Here is a 25,990-nt window from a genome sequence, read left to right on the forward strand (position 1 = left end):
TGACAAATGGCCTCCCATGGCTTCTACATAGCTAACTAGTACCAATAACCAGTGAGTTCTAGAAGCTGGAACCCCAAAGGAGAAACTATATTAAAGAAGGAAAAACAGATCAGCAAACTTTCCATCTTGATCATTTTAAATCTAGATGCCTCCGATGGTTATTACAGTGTCTGTTACATTTAGACAAAATTTAAATTTAACACAACTATAATTTTTGCTTTGGCCCACAGTCTTCCTCAACTTTGTGTCATAAGCACATCTCATATTTTTACCACAATAACCATTTTAGCACCAGAAAAGCTCGCCTTGGGTAGACCTGCTGCTGTTATCTGCATCCTCTTGATCCAGAAAACTTCTCCTGCACTTTCAAAGACTTTCCACACACGTACTTGTTCTATCTCCTCTCAACTCTGAAAATTCTCTCCTAGCAACCCCCTTTCTGGGAACTTTGCATGCTGTGTGGCATCCTCTATAATGTTCACACCTATTCTTCGGAGGGGAGAATCCATAGTTTTTCGATGGCCTCCAAACACCAAACTCTGCTCCCTGCTCCCTCTATAGCTGCTCACACCTTCACCCCTGTCCACACCTTCACTCCTTGTCCAATAGGAGTCTTTCCATGGTTTGATGATGAGCACTGACTGATTCCTCCTGGACCTTGTGAGCAGCAGATATCTGTCTCGTGCTAGTATTTGTGGTTCAGATTCTTTGGTGACAGAAGGAAAATGTGCATTTTATAGGTGGGTCAGAAATTCAGGCCTGGAGGTCACATGGTCTGAACGGGCTTACAAAGTCCAAACGTTCTTGAACACAGTCCTCACATGGTGCCCGCCATAAAAACCATTATTACTGAGTTCCTTACAGAAGTCATGGAGGCTTCTGTCATTTCTTCTTCCTTAGGGACCACTCAGCCTTCTGCACAGACCATGCTGGAGGAGCCTAAAAGTCAGGCTTGAAGGTGCTCTGTGCTGCTGGCCTCAGCTTCCCACACCCACCCTCTCTGTCTACTGTGTCTCCTGCCCTGTGTGGATCATGGCAGAACTCGGCTCAAAAAATCCTTTGTTTTTTCCTTTCATCAAGCACTTAAAGGCTGAGAAATACAGAACGTTATTAAATGCTAATCATCCAAAAGTCAGAAAAGACGAGGTAGAAAATGGTCCCCTTTTTAGAGTGTTATTTCTTGGACTGACCTCATGTTGCAGCAACTCAGACATGAGGTCATTGCATTGGAGCTAGCATACTCTCTCCCAGCATTACCAGCTGCCTTAGAGAGGTGGCTAGATAGCCCAGAGGCACCCGTGGAAACTCCCAAATGCATTTTAAAGAACTTTATTTTGAATTTCCCAGCCAGTGTGTGTTGTTCCTGCTCCCCACAGAACTCTCTTACGCTGAGACTGAGGATTGCACTGATAGCAACTGACTGTGCATGGAGATCTAGTACAGGGTGAACCGGCCCAGAGCCTATGAGCCCAGGAAAAGAAGCCGCACGGTGCGGTCTGAGGTTTCAGCATTCAAAGCGGCCTTGAAAACATCAGGCCTCGTCAAGCTTAGCTCTTGCAAAACCTCTGGCAAACTAGGCCATTCATGGAGGAGAGTGCATCCTGTTCTGACCAGCCTCTCTTTGACATGGCTGGCCAGTGGAATGCTCTCATGCAGAACAAGTCCACTCCTGCCTTCAGGTGGCTTCAGCTCATCTTTGCAGACCACTGAGTACACCTTCAGCACCTGGGGTTAGCATGGGGATAGCACTTGGCATGCATTTCTGATGGAGAGTTAAGACTGGGTCGCCAGCTGGTTCAAAAGATCTCCTTTCCCTATTTATCGAAATTCACACAGAGCTGGTGGGTGCTCAGTACGAGAAAGCCCCCTGTTGGGTAACTCTATTTATTTATTTATTTATTTATTTATTTATTTATTTATTTATTTATTTATTTTTTTATTAAGCTTTTCCTCCCCAAAGTTCTATCTACCATCCAGGCTGTTCTGGGAAAGCTTTCATTGTCTGCTAAGAATCCCATGCCTTGGATACTCTTCTTTTTTCATGGCCATGGGGGAAGCAGCTGTGTAGGATAGGGTTGAGGCGTCAGAATGACTCCAGGGTGGGAAGAGGAATATATCAGCAACCACAGCCTTAGATCCTCTGTCTACATTCAGAGTTTTTAGTAAGAGCTCCAACCAGAGTTTCTATCTCTGTGCAATATTAGGTAGTGGAAGCTTCTGGAAAAGCCTACCTAGTCTCTGGTGTCATCCTCCCATGTCCCAGCTCCCTGTAGTTTTTCTATTTTTGATTTGCTTTCTTTGACACTCCTGGATTTGGCCTTTCTCGCAGGTTTTGCAGGAACCTATGTGACCTTGACATGGTTCCAGTCCTAAGAATATTGTCCCTTGGCATATATCCCCTGTGACTGGTATTAGGTGTCGGCCTTTTCCCTCTGGGCTGCTCTTGGGGCCTAGCAGGCCCTCCCCCAGCCATGAGAGCTCATGGGACACTTACTTTCCCTGAGGTAACTGAGGTGTGACAGCAGCACTTCTGTGTTGTAGAGGGAGGTGGCTCGGAGGAAATCCTCCTTGTTCATTTTACACAGTTCCTTGCCATCCATGTTCTGGAAGAAGGAGGTGTCAATCTCCATCAAGCCGTATTCCTTTATGGCCCACTCCAGCCATTGTCGAACATGCTCCTGAGTCCACAGTGTGGGGTCTGCAGAAGAGAGATGAGAATAGTCAGCATGAGAGCCTGCCTCTAACAGCCTAGGCTGCTCTCCTCTCTCCCTTTTCCCTCTCTTCCTGTTTGCCTCCCTCCTACATCCTCTCCCTCCTCATGTACTCCTCTTTCCTTTTCTGATCTCTTTTCTTTTACCTCTCTTTCTTCTATCACCCCTCTCTTCCTTTTTCTTCCTTTCCCTCATCCCTTTTCCTTTTCTCTTTCTTCATTCACATTACCTTTATTTCCCCCCTTTTCCCTCTTATACCTCTCGCTCCCCCTCTCTCTTTCATCCTTTACCCTCCCTCCTCCCTTCCAGATGGTTCCCCTCAGAACACCCCATCTCATTCCATAGCATCTGGTACTGCCTGAACCACTTAGCACTGGGAAAAGTTCTTAGCTGCCTCAACACGTACCCTGACAAGTTGCTATTTAAAATTTTTGGAGGGCAATTGAAACCTTGGCCTAAGAAATAGTGGGATCAAAATGAAAATAAACAATCCCATAGCACCATTGACCAATGTCTCTGGAAAGGGCAGCCATTTGTCTCTTAAGACTATTAGTGAGTACAAGAGGGCACACGGATTCCTCAGACGCTACAGAAGAGAAATTTATACATGCATGCTTTCCCTCTAATTCCATCTGGGCAGCTGGAAAAGCCAATGGTGTTAGTGTTTGTCATAAACCCAATCTGGGTTTCTTTATTTTGGGGGACAGCTGTGTTAAGATTTCTACCAGACCATCCCTAAACATTTTTAGGATATTTAAATACTTAAAAATGAGAAATGGTGCTAGAAACAGAAACCTCTTTAACTTCAAGAACAGCACAGGACTGAGGCCTCTGCTCCCACTTTTTCCTTTTCTCTCTTTCTCATTGTTTCCTGAAGCACCTTCTTAGTCTGAGGTGGGAAATGTTATAAGTGACAGGTAACCATAGGAATGGTGGTACACATGAGTAAGCCCTCCACTCAGGAAGCTGAGGCAGGAGGATTGTGTATTTGAGTCCATCTTCTCTCTGTCTCTCTCCCTCTCTCTCTCTCTCTCTCTCTCTCTCTCTCTCTCTCTCACACACACACAGGTCCATTGGCATGAGAGCCAATGGAAATGTAGGCATCAAAGCAGTAAGTATACAATGGGTTTGTGTTGGTAGTTCAAGGAGCCTTGGGTAGAGAGGGTCTGGGGTGAATTTACTGGAAAACAGTTGGTATTTTATTGCAGGGCAGCTGGTTGCTCCTGCTTCTGCTTTTCTGCTTGGTCTGTTTCATTTAGCATGCGTATTTAGCAGGAAAGCTCATGCTCCCTTTAAACCAACTCACATTCCTCTCATTCTGGAGCCTGTAAAAGCTCAGGGGAGTCCGTTCTAAATGCTCAGCAATGGCAATGGGGCGGAGGCCAGGTGCTGTGGCCTCTAGGAGTTATAAAGGAAACTTTGAGAGGTTGAGAGGGAGTGCTGAGAAAAGCTTGGGGTTCACACGTCTTACTAGGAATTCAAGATGTATCTACATAATGATAGCCCAACTGTGAGATCCTATACCACAGGCCAGCTCCCTATCTTTAACTTTTTTTTCTATCAAGGGAATCTACAAAATGGCTCTTATTATACCCATTTTAAAGACGGTTAGAGAATATAAAAGTTTTGCCTTAGTAACTACTGGTGGGGTTCCTATAGAAGCCTTCAAAAGACATCACATTGTTGGGGAAGTAGGTCCTTGAGACTCCCCTCAATCTTATCTTGTGAGGATCCTGCCTTAACTCATTTGAAAACTGCAGAGCCTTGTTCCAGAACCCAGAATTCCCCTATCCAAGCCCACTTGTGCATATGTGCATTTGCGTCCTTCAGATAAACTTCTGGCTTTGTTTTTATCCCTTTACTTTTCAGAAATCATCAAGCAAGAGCTGTGGGTAAATGAAAAATCTTAGAATTCTAAAGAAAGATGTCTGGAAGGAGTTGGATTATGAAGCGTATTATTTCACCCATAGCTTCTCCCAGTTTCTTACTTGTGGGAATTTGGTTGACTCCAAGACTGTACATTCAATTTTATGCCTTATATTTTATTTATTTTATTATTTCCTCTCTTTGCTTTGGGCTTCATCACAGCATTAATTCTCTCCCTTTCCAGTACAATGAATTATAAATCTTCCACTCTGGATCATGCTAAACTCTTCCAAATGTATTTCCTGGACAATTTAGCCCTTGTTCCTTTCCCATCTCAATGTGGAAATGGTGATTAACTAGAGCCCTCATTTATACTTGTCTTAAAATCCCATCATAAATTCAATCGGTTGTTCCACTAATGTTTTATTGCCTTGATTTGTGGACTTGCCCAAATGAGACTTTCCCTTGCATCCAGGAGGCTGACCTGGAGGAAGTCAAACTGTCTAAGAGTAATGCTTACAGATCTAGCCCGTAGGAGAGTAACTGAATAGATCCGAAGCTCATGAATTCATTACTCCAAGCGCTTTGAAAGAGCTTGATAAGAATTTATGCTAGTTTTATTTTTGCTGCTATGGTTAAGTCAGTCCACTGAAGACCGATCTTTTGCCAATCCTCTTGAAAACATTTCAACACCATTTAAAGGGTAGAGAGTCAACCAAGCAGTATGGTCCCCTCTTCCTTCTTTCCATATGCCCTCCCTTATGACAAACAAAATGAGATGATGACAATAGCCTGGTTCTGAGGTAATCTCCAATTCCCTAATGTTTCATCCCCTCAAGATTTTCTTCCTGTGCTGTTTTGAGGCTGGAGCAGGCAATTTTGATGGCAAAGTCTTGGCCTGGCTTTATGGTGTGGAGAGAGTTTCCCACTACTGTTTGTTTCAATAGAATTTTACAGCCTGAAAGTAGGGAGAAGATCCACCTGAGCTCACCATCACCAGCTGATCTCTTGAGGGTGGTGGTAAATCAATGAGATGAACTGATAATGCAGTAGAGAAAGCTATTTACATTATACCTGGCACCTGTGACACAAGGCTAAATGAAGCTCTTCTGGCCACGAATAGGTGGCACACACCTGTAGTTAGTCCCAGAACTCAGGAGGCAAGGGCAGGAGGATTGCCGCAAGGTCCTTCCTGGCTTACACAGTGCGTTCTAGGACAGCGTTGCTACACAGTGAACCCCTGTCTCAAACAAGCAGTCAAATAAAGAATAACATTTGCAGATATTATGAAGCTCTCCTTGCGATTAGGCCCTATGATTGAAGAAGATGGGGCTCACGCGATGTTTAGTCCTATGAGTTACAGAACCATGCTCCCCTCGGCCCCTCTTCTTCTGCCTCTATTCCTGCTACCCTTCACACTTTTTCCCATCTGCACATTAGCCCAGAGATCAGAAATGCGCTGTCACACCATGACAGCAGACATAACTTCCTATGGAGACAAACACCAAGGACAGAGGAAGGATGTGCCCATCACAAAATCATCCTCAGACCAACAGACAGACTCCTTCAAACTCCCTTGGAGACATCTAATCGTTCAGACAACCACATTTACATGTTTACAAATGGAAGGATGAAAGTCTCTGGAGAAGATATTTTGGTAAGATTAGTTCTAGCCTCTGCCCCTCAATTCACTTTGTTCAAGCTCTGGACATTCTGCCCCTCCCACCTGGCACCCCCTCTAATTCCCTCCATGTCCAGGCGGCTGAGTATGCTGGGGTTGGCCTACGCAGCGGATAGCCAATAGGCTGGAGGATATAACAATAGTTTCTCTCTGTCCTCCCTCCCCCTACTGTAACCAACAGCACCAATACCTAGGAAAAAAAGAGGCTATTTCTACATAATGACATAACTTGTGGCACACACGTGGAGGCGTTCCGTTTGTTAAATATAGTTATTTCTATTTTAAAACCGAAAGAGCTGGCTGTAATTTGGGGAAGGTGGAACCTAGCAGAAGCCAGGAAGTACATGCCCCAGGGAAGGGTGGACATGGGTAGCTGTAGCCTTGCCTCTGCTCTCTGGGTTGGTTTCATCTTGGGGGTACCAGGCTACTCCTAGAAAATCTGCCTTGTGCTATGTTTGAGAGTGGGGATTCTGAAACCACTAGGGTTCTGGTGACGCTGGAGGTCCTGCCTCGGATGGTAGCTAGGGAGTCAAGGAAGCTGCACAACTTTCTCTGGTTTCCATTTCCCTGAAGACTAGGGACGGTGCTAGGTATGGTTTTTCATGTTCCAAGAGACAGGCCTACCCTTCCGCTACAGCCCCTGAATCATGGGAAATGTGGGCACTGGCCAGGCAGCTGGTTCCCAAGGTACCTGCAGGCACAATGACTCTCCGTTCGTTGGTGGTCATGTTGGGAGGAGGGGGGCCATTCTTCTCGTCCATGTAGCTATTATAGTTCATGGGGTTGGTTTCACCTCCGCCCACCAGCTTGTTGCATTTGCTGACACTGCAGTCCACCGGAGACTCCCTGGAGTGCGAGGAGACATAGATCAAAAGAAGTCATCACTAAGGGGCTATCTTACTCCAGCCTCAGCAGGGCTGGCCAGTCACCAGAGGCTCCTGGGATAATGACAATGGCAACGAAGTCTTATTGCCGTTCTCCGTGCAGAGCCCAGCCTGATTCCACCATAAACACTCGGTGTCTCCTGGGCGAATGTGTTTCAGTGGCCCATAGCCCTCCCAGGCTGTCTGCAGGGTCCAGGTTCAACCTGATTGTCAGTGACCAACACTTCCCCACCTTCACTAGCCCTTTTCTTACACAGGCCTTCTCCCCTTCTCCGCAGTTGTATAGTACTTTATGTCTGCCTTGGCTACAGGACTGAGTACAGCATGAGATGGTCCGTGGGGCCTGTGCCCTATCTCTGCCCTTTCTTGAGATGGTGTCATCACTCGCTGGTCCAGCTATTTCTCTTGTACACATATGGTGTTTGCTTTATCTGAATTTCCTGAAAACCCTTCCAGATATGTGGAGTCATCCTTCGCACATCCTCTTTACGGATATCAAAATGGAAAGGTGTGGTGGTTAGCAAAGGTGGATGCAGGACTCAGGTCCCTAGTTGAGCTTCTCAATTAAAGTCCACATACGGGAGAGCTGGGTGCTGCAAGGAAGAGGAGTAGAACCCCAGACACATCCTGATCTGTAAAGACTCTTTCAGCATTCTATAGCCCCAAGTAGTAAGTTCACAGAGGAAGAAATATGGAAGTGCAACAAGGAAGAAAGCACATCTTGGGCTAAAACAACACAGCCCATTTAGCATCTGATATTTGCAGCATCTGGCACTGAGCAATGGGCCGGAGAGCTGGGCTGACATGCCCGCTGTGGTCAGCTGATACAGCTGAGTACACACAGAATACTCCATAGATCCCCCGTGACCTTCAGCATAGCACCGTGGAGCTCTCAGCGTGCCAAGGGAGGTGCCATCCCGGCTTACCCAGCTCTCACTCAGTCCTTCCAAGAAGCAAACCCATAGCAGAGTCCTAGAGGTGCAGTGGGGGCTGTGGTATGGTAGGGCCAGGCAGCAAGCATCATCTTGGCAGCCTGGGAGGTGGCCAGTTCTTTGAGAATGCCAAACCAGGAGGGCTTCAGACCAAGGAGACGAGACAAGGTTTTTATTCCAGTCTGCCAGCTCTGCATCCTAACCTCTCCCTATGTTCCTCGGCCTGGCTGCTGCCCTCTGTCACTCTGCTGTCTGTCATTCTATGGTGGGCAGGAACAGATTGAGAGCCCTTAAGGAACAGGCCTTGCCTGCTAGGGAGTCACCCATTTCTACAGCCTAGGAGAGCAGTCACCAGCCCGGGAGGAGGGAGAAGAGCCCAGGGTTCCCAGGAGTCAGGCAGAGCGGGGAGGCCTGAGCACATTCAATAAAGAAAATTAAATGAATTTGTTTCTTAATCTGAAAGGAAAAAAATATTGCAGATCACTTATCATGGCTGGGAGATAAATGCTCCACTGAGATATTAGAAGTCAGACGGTAATTTTTTCCTGATGTCTTACCGAGGAGAACATGGGCTGAAAATGAAAATAAGATGTATAACTTACACATGTTAGAATTTAAGGTTTTACTATTTGCCTACTGTTTTTCCAGGCAGAGAACCAAGAACCAGCCGTCAGAGTCCCGGATTGTTGAAGGTTTAATGTCCCCATGGCAGTCAGAGGGGAGGCAGTAGCACATCAGGGCTTTTCACCAGCGCTCGGCCCTTTGGCTTCTGCTGTTGAAGGACTTGGCTTGAGATGAAGGAACCCCAGTCAGCCCCTGGTGCCTGTGTCTAAGCTGAGCTGGCCCGAGCATGCTGCTATCTCCCAGGAAAACTGTGTGTGTGCATGTACACACACTCGCACATACACACATCTTGCACACATGCAGCACACATACGTAACAAAAGCACTCAGACCCTAAACTTTAACTACATATGTACACACACAAAAACATTTCGCTATGTTCTACGCACTTTACCACACATATCACGTGCACAATGTACATGTATATCCATGTACTGCACTACATATATACATTTTCACAATATGTGCATGCACACATACTACTTTACATAGTATGTAAACATGTATATACACATACATACATATCATTGGTCCATTGTACACACACACACACACATACTACAAATGTGTGCATATGTGCTCTAAATACAAATCCCTACAGTCATACATACTCTATCACATAAAATACATATATACACTCTACCACCTACATGTTTATAATAGGCATGCATGCAAACATCATAGTCTATCCCACACATTAGTTAGAGAAATGCACACCCTCCACCACAGATATGCACCTATGTGCTAGTACATACACGTCCCCACCCCCTTACATCACCAAAGTCTGGTTGTCTTCCCCGGATTCTTGTCAGATGAGAAACTACCCAAATGCTAGAGAAGCTTGAAGAATTGAGTTGGCCTGAAACCAAGACAGTGAGATTTTCATTGGCTGGTGCGGGTGGAGAGGGTGGATGTCACACACCCTTCCTGTGCAGGGTGCCCAGACAACCAGGTTCAGGGGTAGCAGAAGAGGAGGCTCCTACTTCAAGGTCTCCCGTTTGCGAATATTGGGAAAGAATATTTAATGTTCTTTTTCATAGGCGCTGCACTCTGGAATGTCTGCATTTAAAATTGGCCTCTTTTCAGGCAGAGGCTAGATCCTCATGAATGCACAAACTAGTGGCCCTTTATGGTTTGGAGCTGTGCGCAGCGGGCATGGGTGGCAAGGCTGCTTCTACTCCTTAGAGTAAAACAAAAATAAAAACAGACAAGAAAGAGAAAGAAAGAAAGAAAGAGAAAGAATGAAAGAAAGAAAGAAAGAAAGAAAGAAAGAAAGAAAGAAAGAAAGGTAGAAAGAAAGCAAAAGAAACAATGTGACATAAAACAAGACCTGCGTGATAGGGACCAGTGATGAGGGCACCCTAGGCATGACCAGGAAGCAGGTGCGGAAGAGCTGGGGTCCCCGAGGCTCCACGGCTGGCTGTGCCTGCTCACCAGTGAGTCTCTTTCACTGTGTGGCCTAGCTGTCACCCCTCCTCTAGCCTTCTTCCAGCTATACCCTGGAGGCCGGTGACCTGCCTGGCTGTCCCTCCTGGCCTTCTTTGGAATAAGGCCCTTTTCTTGGTTCCAGACCATTGCCATCAAGGTCTGTAAAGGGACTTCCTTAGAGTAAAGGCCTGACACCCACCCAAGACCTTTGCCCTTGCAGAGCTGGCCCTCTTACTCCAGTTCAGGGTGAGAAAGGAAGAAACCGTACCTTGCACACTTGCCTTCCTGATTGCCTCCATTCTCTTTGACTCAGCCAGAAAGCACAGCCATAGGTTTGGTCACCACTGCCTGTCCAGGTGAAGCCTAGCATAAAGGCTGCTCTTTAATGAGGCAGCTGGCGCCTGTGAAGAGGGCTTGAGGAAAACAAGAGAGAGGGGAGGCGGGACCCCTGGCGGGGGAAGAGGTTTGGCCATTCATTTTGCCCCTACCGCTGCTGCTAATTTGTATTGAGACCTGCACTTACAGCAAGCAAGGGGTTGGGGCCCACAGGCAGCTGACTGCACTGGGGCAGGTGACAAGAGGGCTTGAGGCTGTCACAATAGAGCAAGGAGGAAGTGACGGCTTGAGTGTGTAACTCAGAGCATCTCTACCCCGGGCCTGAGGAAGGCCACAGACAGCAGGCCACAGCCTTAAGACATAACCATCCCAGACATAAGCTTCTGTTTCTGTGTGTTTATTGAACACTGCTTTAAAAAAAAGCCCACCAGTGGTTCATACAAGTGCCTTCAGACCCCTGAGCAATATAAAGCAAGGTGTGAAACCCTAAGAGGGGTGAAGGGGGATCTCCCAAAGCGAAGTTTCCCCTTTCACTAAGAATGCCTGGAGACATGGTGCACAGTCAGATCAAAGATTGGCCGGCTGGCAGTCAGGGACCCCCCAGTACCCACGAAGCTGTAAGGCTCCCTGGACTGCATGGTTGCCTTGGGGTCTATCCTTGTGTCTTTCATGTGTATTGCACACCTGGGGAAACCGGGCTGGCTGCCTTTAGGGTTTCTGTGATAACCATGTGAAGAGGGGGTTGGTTACTTCTGATAAGGAAGTGTAATTTCAAGAAAAGAAGCAAAACAAAACAAAAACCACACACAAACCCCACCACCACCACCTTGGCTTTCAGCACAAGCAGCATACGCTCTACTCGTGCAAGCCTTAGAATTTAGAAATGTGGTGCTAGAGAAGCGTAAGCGACAGTGTGAAGGAGGCTCATCACTCGTGAGTGTGGAACAGGGTTCTCTGGGTGCTCAGTGTCTCCTATGATGCTGGCCAGTCCAGCGCGTCTCAGGGCAAGTGGCCCTAAGTTCAGATCCTGAATGCCAGGTACCTAAAACCAGTTCTAACGTTTCTCCCTCATGAACTGATAGTGTTTCCTTCATGCACTGTTTTCTCCAGTTCCCATGGTTGAAACAGGATGCAGCTGAGAGTTATTTGCAGACCACAGCTTGGATCAAGTTTCTGAAGTTTATATCCAACACAGAAACACAGAACCTATGGGCCGTGCTGTTTGGAGGGCAATCCAGAGAACCAGATTCAACCACAACAGGAAGATGGGAAGGGAGACAAAGTCAACCTCCCACAACTCAGGCAACCCAGACCATCTCTCCTGCCTCAGATCTCAGCCCCTCTGCATGACCATTTGACCTTGGCCCAGACGGCTTGCTGCTAGGATAAAAGGCAAGAGGGTATTACGGCTTCAGAGACACGAAGTACCTCCTCTTTCCTGATAAGGACACAGACATCTATGGAGCTTCCAATAAGCACAAAGAAGTAACCCAGAAACCCATGCTTCTCAAAAAAATATGGTCGGGATACCCTGTGAATCACTGGGTGGTCTGAAATGCACTGCTCCAGCCTGGTCCAATCCAAGTAGATTGTGAGTCACATGTTTGAGCCACATGGGTCATTTTCACCTTACTGGTAGGTACATTCTTAAAGTGAGAGAGAAAGAGAGAGAGAAGAGAGAGAGAGAGAGAGAGGAGAGAGGCTGGAGAGATGCCTCAGCAGTTAAAGAGAACTTGTCTTTGCAGAGGACCATGTTTGGCTTGAAACCATCCATAACTTCAGTTCCAGGGAATCTGACCCCCATAGGCACACAGGGCTAGTTAGGGGCTACTGCATCACGTGACACCGGCCTAGCTTACAAGCCAAGAACTCCCAAGTTGTCTGTCCTTCTTTGTTTCCTTGTTTGAAGATTAGGAACATTTACACACCCTCCTCTACATTTTAAAACTTATTTTGTGTCTGTGCATGCATACACATATATGTGCGGTGCATATGTGTCATGGCATAGGTATGGAAATGAGAAGACAGGTCAAAGGAGTCGGTGTTTTCATCCTACCGTGTAGGTTCTGGGGATAGAACTCAGGTCTTCAGGCATGGTGGCAGGCATCTTTTCCTGCTGGACCATCTCACTGGCCCTCCCCTACATTTTGTGTAATGATAGGTGGACTTTCTGAAAATTTTCAAATCATTTGCAAATCTTGATACCCACCAGAAATAGAAGGCAAGGCCCTACTGCTGAAGATGCCACACATTCTGGTCACAGGACACAGACAAATAGAGTTGCAAGTGAGTTGAGAATTCTCTCCCTGCTGACTGGCATTTGTGGTGCCAGAAGGTTCTGTGCAGGCTCCTGGTGTGTGTGTGTGTGTGTGTGTGTGTGTGTGTGTGTGAGAGAGAGAGAGAGAGAGAGACTCTTCTGTAAGTTATGATTGCTGAACAACACTGACTGGTTAGGAACTACATACCCACTGGTCCAATAGCTGCATGACTACATGTTGGGTAGCCAGGCACTCTGTGACTGGAGCCTATTGCATGAGAGGAGATATATATCTGGTACCATAAATGTGGTCAAAAGCTGGTGATGGCTAGTGGGATCTTGGACCCAGTGAGAACATAAGGCTGCTGTTTCCCTAAACGAACTTGTTAACTCTCCTAAATATTCATATTTATATCAATGTCAATAGACTAGTGTTGCTTTGAGTCTGGAAAAGAAAGGCCTTTTACCGTGGAGTGATGGTTAGCATTGAGACTCACACTTCACCAAAGTGCTGAGAAAAAGCAGCCCAAAGATACCTATGTCACACATGCCCCAACCTTCCAGGAGACTGCAGAAGAATGGATGGAAGAATGTAAGAACCGAGGGTTCAGGAGGAATGCCAGAAAATCCTAACACAGAGACACAACATGCTAATACAACCACAAAGACCCAGCAGCAATGGATACTGGTGGAAAACTGGACCCTTCAACATTCCTTCAGAGATAGAGGAGGTGCCTGTGACACTGGCCCATCTGAAGGAGATATTAACTCAGGTTACTGCAGAAGGGAGTGTGATTTCCTTCCTGGGGGCCACTTGTAAGAAGAAAGGGTTCAGAGGGAAAGCAAGTGGGATACCAGAAGGCAATTGGGTGACTATAACCGCAATACGTTCTAAGTATGTGTGACACTATAGAGACTTTAAACATGTGCAACTAAGTACTGTTAATGGTGTGACACAGATAACAAGATAAATGAAATGTTCAGGACGAGTAATTTAAATGAACTGGCATCTATGAATTCATTTCATTTCTTGTGCTCTCTCTTTCTCTCTCTGCCTTTCTTTGTCTTTCTGTCTCCCCCCCCACTCTGTGTGTGTGTGTGTGTGTATTTGTATATGCATGTGTTTCTGAGCTGTGGTGCATGCCTCTGGAGACCAAAGGAAAGCTTTGTGTATCATTCCTCAGGGACCATTTACCTTTCTGTGACATGGGGCCTGTAGCTCACTTAAATAGGCAAGGCTATCTGTTCAGTGAGCCTCAAAGATGTGCCTCCTCAGGTTCTGGGCTTACTGATAATACTTCCATGCCTGGTATTTTTACACACCACTTCTTTTGCATAGTTAAGCAATAAGTGATATATGGGTAAAGATCCAGAAGAGAGCTACGAATAAATGCAGTAAGAATGTTCTCGAAAGAAGGAACTTGGAGAAGATAAGCTGCATAGTGGTGTGCTAGGGAGCCCTGGAGCGGCAGGCATCTGTGTGATGGTGTAGAAGAAGGGAGGAAAGAAGCCAGGGAGAATGTGGGGTAGGTGGTGGGACTCCACTAAGGACTATAGGACTTTGCTTAAGGGTTTGAGCAAAAAGGTTACTCTTCTGAAAGGATGGGTGACTCCCACTGTGGCCTGTTGGGAGAATATATTTCAGGAAAGAAAGAGAAAGAAGAAAGTATGGGGTGCCTCTGCTCAGGAGAGACAGTATGGGCTTGGCAGGCTTGGCTTGATACAGTCTGCAACAACACCATAGATTTTCCAATATAGGGATCTGGATTTTCAATAAGGGCAGAAATGCTTTGTGGTTCAGACAATTTGGGAGACATTTCTGAACTGGCCTCATCACGGGAGGGTGCTGGCAGAATGAGATCATGGTGCAGAACATGAGGCACACGCAGGGAGGGAGGGGCAGGAAGATGCCTAAAGAACCAGAAAGCCTGGGTTGGTGCCAGCTTGGCCTCTCTTGGCTTTCTTTCTATATAGTAACAGGGTTAGAATATTGGCCTCCTAGGAGATTGGTAGAGAGTAAGGGATACAAGATTGTGGATAAAACGTTTGATAACTGTACTGTGAGGCTGGACTTACAGGAATCATGGCATAGCCATCATTCTGCAGAAAGAACCGCCATGGAGGGGATCAAGGCTCAGATCTTCTGAGCTTTCCTAACCCTAGACCCTGGAAGGGTGGCCACAGTCCCGCTTCCTGGTTTTAGTTAATGGTATGGAAGTGTGGCAGGGCTGAGACAGCTGCAAGGAGGAACTCCCTCCCAGCAGCCCCAGCAGCCCTCTCCCTCCTTCTCTCGCCTCTCTCTGGACTAGTTTCCTCCATGACTCACTTTCACAGTTAAGCCTCCTGGAGATGATGCCTAAGCCTCAATTGTAAGCCCAAATCCTATGAGCTTTGGCTTCCAAAACCCAGCAGACATTTTAATCTAGAGGTTGTATCTCTTGCTCACAGAGGACCCTATAGGGCGCAGGGACATCCATCCCCTAAGGCACTGCCCCTCCCCACCTGCTTGCGGCTGCTAACTGCATCTACCTTCCAAATGTCCAGACTCAGCAGCCTCAGCTTTTCTTCTCTCACCTGCTTTGCTTTTGTGCTTATTAAGCCTAAGCTCTTGTGATTACCTTTTTGATATGCCCTTTACGCATCTCTCCTGGATTTCTGTAATCATGGCTGTCACCCTAGCCCAGAACTTTGATTTCTTATCTGTACTATTTCAGTAACGTTTTTTCTTTCTGCCTCTCCTATCCCTGATCCCTGCAGGACAATGATTGCCACCTCATCAGCTCTGATTATGTTCAGTGTCATGGCAGAACTGAGGGTCCACCTTTGCCTATGGAGCAAGCTGGTTTCTTAGCCCATCAACCAAGGTCTTGTCTTTTATTTATTTACTTGCTTTTACTTCCATGTCCTTTTGCTTCAGGCTGAGTGGATTACCAGGGAATTATTGGGTAATGAACAAGGCTAATATTTCCCCTTCTGTGCCTCAGTGTACAGTGGTCACTAACACCATTGGGCACTTTAGAGTCACTGATGGTGTCCTGTGTCCTTTCCCTACAGAAGCACACTCCCCTAAAGCCGTTAAGAAGCAGGCATTCTGGTTTGTGGCTTAGACAGGAGGAAGCTGGTACTCAGATGGACTTAGGTAATTCAGCCAAAACATAGAGGCAGGTCCTAAAGCCTGGACTACCTCTTCATGGGCTTATGTGTCTTACTTCAGTGTTTTCTCTATCCCTGGATTCTCCTTCCCAGTTCCATAAGCGAAGTCCTATCTGGCTCTTCCTAATTCCCTTCACACAAACTTCCCACACATAAAGCTGACTTCCTGGCATAGTGTCTATCTTTCTCACCACTTCTCCACTTTTACTGGAAGAATGGTTGGGTCATCTTTGCTCTGGTGAGTCCCGCCCAGGGTCCTGAAACGTGCTCAACAGCACAGGAAGGGCATCTTACCGCTAAGTTATTTTCTCAGAGGGGCTGGACCTGGGCCAGAGCCTGACACCAAACATTCAAGCCTGAGTCTCTGCACTGGGGTTTTGGGGCCTGACCCTAACTTGGCTTCTGTGGGTTGCACCTGGTCCCCAAGAGCCCAGTGAGCTTCCTGATCCTCATCCACTCACAGCCTTCAATTCTGTAGAAACTGACTAGGAACTGACACACAGTCTCAGGTCAGCCCCAGAGGGCCATCTGCTTGCTACTTTGTGCAGAACTGTCTGACGGGGTGGCCCCGGGAGGAACAGTGCTCAGGTCTCCCCACTTCATCAAGAACAGCTCTGGCAGGCTCACCTGGACCCATTCATGTGGTCATACTCCCGCTTGACGCTGACCCTCACTGGCTGGTTGATCCACTCTTGCTGTGGCGGCAAGGGATTGATTTTGTGGGGCTGCCCGTAGTCAGGACTGCCCGAAGCAGTCATGTCTGCCTTGGGGAGATGGGCTGCTGCTCCGTATGCTGAATCAAAGAGGGACTGGTCGTCACTCACCACTGACAGAGCCTCCTGCAAGAAGGGAGAAGAGACAGAAAGTTCAGTGTCAGTCCTCAAGCAGGCCAGCCTCACCCCTACTCTAAGATATCACATGGCATAGGGCTGGCCATTCATGAAGCTGCAATTGTCCATGGTAATAGATTCACAGTGTTGGGGAGGCTTACCCCTTTGTGGGGCAAGAGGAATACTAGAAACAGGTACACTTGTTGAGTGTACAGGCTGGGAGCCCCAAAATGAGAGTGGAGACAGGGGGCCGAACACAGTGGTGGAACAGATGGTACCAGTGTTAGTTCTGGCTTTCAGATATAAACAGCAGCACATGTCACTAGCTGTGTGGTTAGGAGAGATGAAAGTGAGCATTTATTTCACAAGTGAGGCCATGGAGAGCCACCAGAGAGCTTGTCTAGAACCAGGCCACACAAGGGAATCAGGGAGCCCAGAACCTCAGCTAGGTCAATTTCAGTGTCCTGATTGGTAAGCATACACAACTCTTTTACTGATTTGCTAGGTGAATTAAAGGAACAACTCTAGTCCGAGCGTTTGGTGAGAATGCACGGTCGTGTGCTGAGGGCTGGTTAGCAGGTGTAATTATGTCGAGCAGATCTCAGTATTGATGGTTCAGCCAAGTAATTCAAGAGGGAGCACAACTCGATTGTGAAGGAAAGATAGAATAATATATAGGAAATAGTTATACCAACATCAAACCAGAGCAATGCTCCAAAAATACTGGCAATGATGACCATTAGAATTCAAACAAGGGTTCTGTTGAGTTCTTGTTCTATGCTTGATTCTGTACCCTCTCAAATTCATATGTCAAGTCCCTAGCCCTGTAACTGAGACTATGACTTTACTTGGAAATAAGGCCTTTAAGGGTATGATTAAGTTGAAAGGAGAATGTAAAGGTGGACTCTAAACCCAACTGGCTTATTATGATAAGAGATTTGGACACACAAAGACCCTGAGGATGGCTGTATGACAAGGATTGACCATGTAAGGGATGAAGGGAAAATGATTATCTGCAAGCAAGAGCAAGAAGCCTTAGAGGAAGCCGGTGCTGCTGGCACTCTGATGTTGGATTTCCAGTTTTCAGAACCCTGAGCAAATAAATTTATGTTGTTTAAGCCACTTAGCCTGTGGTGTGTTACTATGGCAACTTTGCCTTTGCTTAATAACTGAATAATAGATGACAAGACCCCTTTAAATCTTAAGGTTTTCCTACTTTCCCTGCATAACTCATATCTCTGCCTAGAATTTGTTTTTGTTTTTTAAATTTGTATTTTAAAAATACAAATACTCCTCTTGGTATGTCTGGGTGTTCTTCATTCAGACCTAAACCTGCTGGTACTCTTCTGCTTTCACCTGCTTCCCCTGTGTAACATCAAGGGAAGGCTATGGCTCTAAGGATCATTTGTACTTCAGTTATTAGATAAACTCTTTATTCAGTTAAGGTTCTGCTCTGGTTTTAGGTCCCTAACAAATTTAAACTTTTACCTGGGCACCTAATATATAACTCCAAGTTGAAAAATGTGAAGTCTATGGTCTTCCAGAGGGCTGGGCATGAATCTTTGACATTACTTGGGTGCTACCCAAGATTCATCAGTCTTCTTTTGACAATAAAAATCCAGAACAAACCCCAGGTCTTCTGTAGAAAGAGATGACATCTAAGCAGGTCTCTGCTGTGGAAACAGACTATGCTTCTGATTAGTCATTAGGCAGTCTTGAGACTTCCAGCAAAATCGTAAAATGGCGGAGTCAAAGAGATCTTAGAGACAGAAGCAGACATGGCGGTGCTGTGGTGAAGGGCAGATAATGCCCGTCATCACTGCCACAAAGACAGGGAGGTCAAAAGCAGGAAAAGGCAGGATTGCTGCCTTACCCAGCCTTGCCCTATCTGCCGTGCCATTTGTAACTTCTCACTACAACCTCTGTACAGTTCTAACTGCTTTCACTGGGGTTACTCAATGCAAACCTTGCTGAAAATGGTCTGAATTCCTGGAGCTTTTAACATACATAGACACACAGAGGGAGACACATACACAGACACACACACAGAGGCACACACATAGAGACACACACAGAGCTTCGAAGACACATAGACAGAGGGAAACACACACAGACTTCACGTATGCATGTGTACACGTATGTACACGCAGGGGGATTGATTCTATTTACAGTCACTAATAGACAAAGGGCTTCTCCCCCATAACAGTGTGGAGAACAGCCTCTGTAGATGAGTGAGACTAGAAAGAGAGAGAACGAAGACTAAAGGTATCTGTCCTGTTTGGCTTTCGGACTGAATCTGAAAATCAGCCTGGTTAGGATAAGTTGCCAATAGCAATACAGTAAAATATTTGGGGAAATGCAGTGCCAAACAGTCTGATTTAGGGCTCCTTTGTGAAAAATACAGTCGGGGTGAACATTCTTGGCACGTCTTCAAGGAAATAATACCCCTTTGTAATTCAAGCCTTAGACCATGATATCAGTACTCTCCCACTTTCAGAATGGACAGTGACGGTGAGGAGCCCTCTCTAAACTGCTTTGCAGATAACAGATATCAATGATGGAAACAGGAGAGTGGAAGGGTACAAAGGAGGGAACTGGTGCTAGGCCATGGTGGCAGACCCTTATGTCACTGCTGGGGGCTGACAGAAGTCACTATGGATAACGAGATGTGGGAGCAGGTACCACAGAGCAGCTGCAGCAGGTAGGTGAGAGTCACTGCAGCCAGGGGGCATTTCCACTTTCCCTAGCAGCCGTGTCTCCTGAGCAGATGTTGCTACTTAATGTGTGCTTTAGAAAGCCCTTTATTTGAACATTAAAACTTTAAATGTTTAAACTCAAAACTATTATGCACACTCCAGTCCTTACTTATAGGAATAAGCATCATGCCGAAGTCTAGGCACTTTCCGGGATGAGGTGCTGGTAAGTGGCTGTCTTTGGCATGACAGACCAAATATAAAATGAACATCAGTGGGGGAATTCACTGCTGTTCTTGGTTTCTAATGGGTGTGCTTCTCCTATGAACTTGGAACACTGATGATTTCATTCAAAAAACACAGGTCATTCTGAAAAAAAGACCTGTTGGGTCCATGTTGCTTAAAAGTAGCTTCCTTACCCCTGTGTGATACTCAGCTATAAAAATTATTTTTTCCTCGTTTTTATTATTATTATCATTTATTACAATTTGTTCAATTTGTATTCTGGCTGTGGCCCTCTCCCTTGTTTCCTCCCAAACCCACCCTCCCTCCCTCTTCTCCTCCTATGCCCCTCCCCTAGTCTCCTCCTATGCCCCTCCCCTAGATAGGAGAGGTCCTTCTCCCCTTTTATCTGACCCTAGCCTATCAGGTCTCATCAGGACTGATTGCATTGTCTTCCTCAGTGGCCTGGCAAGGCTACACACACGGGGTGGGGGGATGGGGTGGGACGGGAGGGGAGTGATCAGAGAGCCTGCCACTGAGTTCATGCCAGAGACATCCCTGCTCCCCTTACTATGGAAACCACTTGGAGACTGAGTCTATGGGCTACATCTGAGCTGGGGTTTTATGTCCTCTCCATGCATGGTCCTTGGTTGGTGTATCATTCTCTTCAGGGCCCCCAGGGCTCAGTTTTCTTTCTTTCCTTCTTTCCTTCTTTCCTTCCTTCTTTCTCTTTCTTTCTTTCTTTCTTTCTTTCTTTCTTTCTTTCTTTCTTTCTTTCTTTCTTTCTTTCCCTTCCTTCCTTCCTTCCTTCCTTCCTTCCTTCCTTCCTTCCTTCCTTCCTTCCTTTCTTTCTTTCTTCTTTCTTTCTTTGTCATGTTGCTCTCCTTGTGGAACTACTGTCCCCTCCAGGTCTTTCTATCTCCCCTTTCTTTCATAAAATTCCACGCATTCTGTTCAAAGTTTGGCTATAAGTCTCAGAAAGGCACACATGGTATATACTCACTCATAAGTGGTTATCAGACATATAATATAGGATAAACATACTAAAATCTATACTCCAAAAGAAGCTAAACAGCATGGAAGACCCTAGGGAAGATGCTGAATTTTTATTCAGAAGTGAAAATGCAATAGACATCAGAAGCAGAAGACAGGGAACAGCACAAGAGCCTACCACAGATGGCCTCTGAAAGACTCTACTGATCGAGGTATCAAAGCTATAAGAACTATTATCACCCCAATGGAGATCAGTAGAAGCCCAGAATAGGCTCAAGAGTTGGTTCCTTAGACGCAATTTTTCATTTTGTAGTCAGGATGTGCTGGTCCCTCTCTTACCCCACCCTCATCCTCAGCTGTAGACCTAGAAGGTGGCACATGGTCCCTGCTCCAAGTTGTTAAGTGTGCTAGCACATTGGTAGCCTGAGATGTGCCCTTTCCTTAGCGCTCTTTCAGTGGAACTGCTTGACGTAGCAGGCTGAACTCTGAGCCAAACCAGTGGAGTGCCAGATACTCTGCGTTTGTCCAGAGAACTTCCCACAATCCTCTACTGGTCCAAGGGGCCAGGTGATGTCTACTGCCAATGAATAATACATATACTCTGATGAAGACTGCCTTCTTTATCTAGCACCAACAAGTGAGCTTTCCATATTTCTTCTAGTAAACTGGGCCTTAAGTTGTAAAAGTAACAGAAACAGTAGACAATGAGCAAAATGCTTACGTATTTGAAATTATGTTTACACAAAACATCTAGTTCAGCTTTCCCCGGAATACAATGAGAGCTTTCTGCTGTTTTCACCTTTTGATTTTTTTTCTTTCAGGTGAGAAAATGGCTATTAAGAGATAAGTGTTCTGCATACTAAAATGAAAATGAAGATGATGTGGGATTTCAAAACAGGCCCTCTGCTTGGGCTCATCCACTGCCACTCACTGGTTCCTTTCTGAGAATGTTTGTTTTCCCAGTTAGACAATTGGCCCTTTGAAAGTGACTTTTGTGGGTTTTGTAACTTCAAGCAAGATCTTTGGAGCCAGAGAGGCTCTAAGTGACAATCCAAACTCCATTTGTTGTTCCTTTAGTTCAGCACAATGTCTTTATACTGTAGGAGCCCCGTTTTCTCATCTGTAGCTTGGGGGTGTCAACAAGTTGTAACCTGGTAGGTTGTAAATGAAAATAAAATGATGTGATCTGAGTAAACTAGTTGTCTATTCGATATTCTTGAAATGTAGTAAATAATTGCAATTTTAGAGTTAAAGCGAGTACCAAGAGATGGCCTGAGAATGTTTGGGATGGAGATGATGTAAAAGGACCAGATGGAGCCTTTGCAATGTTTTCTTCTGCCCTGTTTTGTTGTTGTTGTTTGTTTTCTGAATTTGGGACAACTTTCCTTTTTCTGCCCTTAGACATCAGAGGCCAGGATGTGGCCTTGGACTGCGGGGCTCTGGCTTGCAGTGTTTGCAATGGGAGCTTCGGGGCTTCTCTGCTCAGCCACTGCAGTCGCTTCCCTGGTCCTACAGCTTGCAGATGGGCCCTTCGGAAGTTCCAAGCCTCCTTAACAATGTGAGATAATTCTCCTAATAAGCCTATCTGTAATCTAGTCATCAATCTTGATCTCCTATTGGTCCTGTTTCTCCGGAAATCCTAATCAGGTGGACGGCTGGCTCCAAAGAACCAGGCAGAATTCCTAGGAGTATAGAAAAAGTCAGGCCTTGGAGACCCAGTTGCTTATCACAGGAGAATCCCTATATATCCTTTTCTTTAACCACAGTTTGACTAAAACCCACATTAGCCCTCAACGAATGCTTGAGCACTGGGCATGACGTCTCCATTTGGAAAAGCACTGTCTGACACTTTCAGGTGAAACAAACCTTTCCCTTTCTAGGATCCCTGTATTACAACAGCCCTCCTATACAGCTGCTGTCATACTGTACTCCAGCCACTTCATACCAGACAGTATGCCACAGTCATGAACTCTCATTGCCCATGAGTTCGTGAGCTTATTTATTTTCTAATGATTACATTTTAACCTTTAGCTGACATGACAATATCCCATTCCTATGCCTAGAATAGCAACTGGTACCTAGTAGGTACTAAGTAAAAGAGTCAGAGAGACAATGAGAAATCATTTGATGAATGAGACTCATGAATGAGAAATTATTTGAGTATTATTTACGAACTTTCATCTAACTTTGCATGTTGTTTTAAATTGTTTCAACTTAACAGGCAACAGGATGGGAGTGCCATGAGAATAGGAACATTTTTATCTTATTACCAAGGTGGCCTCAGAATCCGGTCCAGGGCCCAGAATGTTAGACACACAGTGAGTGTTTGTTGGATGCATGGATTAGGTAGTAGGTATTTGAAAAAAGCTCAGCAGACCTGTTTGGGATGCAAGCAACTAAATCAGAACCTTATGTAACTCCTTGACCATGGATGGCCATTTCCCAAGAACTGTCCACAGTCCTTATGCTATCATTTGCAATCCTTATGCATGAGGGAATTAAGTGGTCATTTGGGATGTGTTTCAGACATCTGGTTTGTCCTCTTCCCACCCCATTGTTGCTCTCTTGAGCAAAAAAACATGGTCATCTGAAATGCTACTATTTTATCTTTTTCTCTTTTTTGCCATGGTAGATTTTGTTTCTCTGACAGCACCTTCCCTTCTGAATAGTTCTCTCTCTCTCTTTCTCTCCTTCTGACTGTCTTGAGCCTTGCTATTTTCATGCCCCACCTCTCACAGTGCTGACCAGAAGCCCTTGGCAAACTCTTTGTGTTGGCTCTGTCTGAGGCAAGGGAGAAGAAAGCACCACACTATAAATCCCTGCCACAGACATTTGCAGGCCACTCACTAAGTCTTGCATGGTCAGGAGCCATTGGAAAAAAAGACTGACACTCTTTTTTTTTTTTTTTTTTTCTAAACTGATCTAAAAACAAAGGTCACTTTTTAAGTATTAAAGATCTAGAAGGTTGGTGATAATTGTTAGCTTCTGAAACAAGAATGTGCTGGTCTTCTAAACAGAATCTGTTTCACTATCCTGCATTACCATTCTTCCTTTCAAGTGATGGATGCTGTTCCCTTGTAGGCTCTGCCTTCTACATCTCTCCAGCTTGAGTTCAGACCTCTAGATGGCAGAGATGAGGCTTTTTCAATATCTTCACAACCAAGGCAGTTAGAATCCATGGCCAAAGTAGTGGAAACAGTGGTACTAATATGTATTTACTTTGCCTGTATTTACTCTGTTTACACAGCCCAGACTCAATATATACCAGAATAAGTCATGCAGGCATCTGATTCACTAAAAAAAGTTTACTTAATTTTGAAGTTTGTCACATATATACATATGTTCATACATATATACATACTCACATTTATTCCTTTTTACATTCACACATATACATATACTTTTGTTTTCCTTAGTTATTAGCTGCTTTCCATGTCAGTTGGGTAATGGAGGTAATGGTCTAAGCATTGTCGTAAAATGAATGAAGAACCAACAAGTCCATCCCCAAACAGTTTAGTTAAAGCAGACATGGAAAAACCACTAGAGAGGTGAAGAAAGAGAGCCAGAGTGCCTGGAGATCTCTACACTCTATTCAGGAACATCCCAAAGAAATTTTCCTTACCCATCATCCTGTGAACAGGAGGACTGAAACAAGATTCACATTTGTCTTGATAAAAGAGAAATTCGAGATGCCTTTCCCATTCCCACCTCCATTAAGCTGAGTTTCCCTTTCTATCTGAGAGAAGGGCACAAGACATGGGGCAAAGAGGCACTAATTTCCCAAGGACCCATCCCTCTTCTTTCTCTGTCCTTGATCTTGTAAGGACAATTGCAGTGGCTGATGAACTTTGCTGGAGTTGACAGGACAAAGCAATGTCAAGTTTCCTGGTGCTAACCCTGTCCAGTGGGTCCATAGAGCCACTCACAGACCAGTGCTCTACAGAGTTAATCTCTGGCATATCCACTACTCAGGGTCACCATGGAGAACACAAGAGCTTTGGCATTTTATTGCATTCTTTGCATAATGACATGGATTTCCTTCTCTTGTCAACCTGAGGGCATTCAAAATGCTGCCTGCTCCCTTAGGAGCAGAGCCTGCTGCCTTCTTTGCTTTGGGAACTGTTCTTCAGAGAGATCTACATCAGCCTGGAGTAGAACGCTCCAGGGTACAATGAAGTTCCAAGAGTGGGCCCTGCTGTGCTCTAGGGCAAGCCTCTGCTTCCCCTCCTTCATTAATTACTAGCCACATTCCCACTACTTACTCATTATTTCCCTTAGCTAGAGGCTAATGGGGGAAGGGAATGAGGCGATAATTTAACAGAAAGTGGGATAAGGAAGAAAGTGGGAAACACCCATCAGCCAACTGTACTACTGAGCCTTAGTTGCATTTTACCCAAATGGTTATCTCAATATTTACAGTCTGTATCCTCCAGTAAGAGCCAGAGTCTATTTATTTCTCTTTTCTATTAGCGATGTTTCCCATTTCTGTCACCAAAATGCCTGACAAGAAGCAAATTAAAGAGGGAAGGGTTCATTTTGACTTATAGCTTAAGGTGATTCCATTAACCATGGTGGGGAAGATGTGGTGGCAGACCAAATGAGGTGGCTGGTCACACTGCGCTCATGGCCAGGATGCAAAGACAGACAACTGTTATCGTCCAGGTTGCTTTCTCCAATGGGATCCGGCCCAGGGGATAGTGTCACTCATATTCAAGTTAGAGCTTTCTTCAAATTAAACATTCCTGAGAACATCTTCCCAGACAGACCCAGAGACATGTTCCATAAAGACTCTGAATACACCAAATGGCATTGATGATTAACTGTTACAGCCTTGACACCAGAAGAAACTTCATGGCTGCTTCAGCAAATTCAGAGTCATAGAATTGCTTTTGCTGGACCTCAGAAGCTAAAGGACAAAAAGAACTAATGCTTCCATCCACTCCTCATTAGTCCTTGAGCATCATCACCATGCTATGAGGAAGTCCAAAGCTGTTCAAGAAGATCTGAGAGGAGAGAATCACATAGCCTCACAGACAGGAGTGGAGGCCACCAGCCACCAACCATCAGCTGCCAGCCAGCAGCCAGAACTGACCTCCAAATTGTAAGTGACAACAAACCATTAAACAGAGTGGATGGAGCTCCTGAGCACTGAAGTCGACTTATGCTACTTGGTTTGGGACTCATTTATGTAGTCATACCAATTGGAAATGTTCTATAGCTAATTGGTGGTAAGAGAACCCATACTCAAAGGATATAGAGGGTGATTGAATATTCTTATACTATAATTTTTGACATGGCAGCAGTCAGCACCATGATGGACTGGATGGAGAAACTAAGGCACAGAGAATAACCATTCTGGATTCATACAGTGAAAGGGAATC

General features: G+C 45.5%; 1 protein-coding gene across 3 annotated transcripts in view; it reads right to left on the bottom strand.

Moving 5' to 3' along the window:
- The window catches only part of Fli1 (Fli-1 proto-oncogene, ETS transcription factor), a 116,154-nt gene that overhangs the window by 35,336 nt on the left and 54,828 nt on the right, over nucleotides 1–25,990 (bottom strand). For all 3 annotated transcript variants that reach the window (XM_021651586.2, XM_060371419.1, XM_060371426.1), the window contains 3 exons: nucleotides 16,499–16,710; nucleotides 6,950–7,104; nucleotides 2,495–2,698 (listed from right to left, as the gene is read on the bottom strand). In XM_021651586.2, coding sequence (XP_021507261.1) covers nucleotides 2,495–2,698; nucleotides 6,950–7,104; nucleotides 16,499–16,710 — 571 coding nt within the window. The remainder of the gene's footprint in view (nucleotides 1–2,494; nucleotides 2,699–6,949; nucleotides 7,105–16,498; nucleotides 16,711–25,990) is intronic.

The sequence above is a fragment of the Meriones unguiculatus genome, chromosome 1 (assembly GCF_030254825.1).
Source record: "Meriones unguiculatus strain TT.TT164.6M chromosome 1, Bangor_MerUng_6.1, whole genome shotgun sequence".
Taxonomy (NCBI): Eukaryota; Metazoa; Chordata; class Mammalia; order Rodentia; family Muridae; genus Meriones; species Meriones unguiculatus.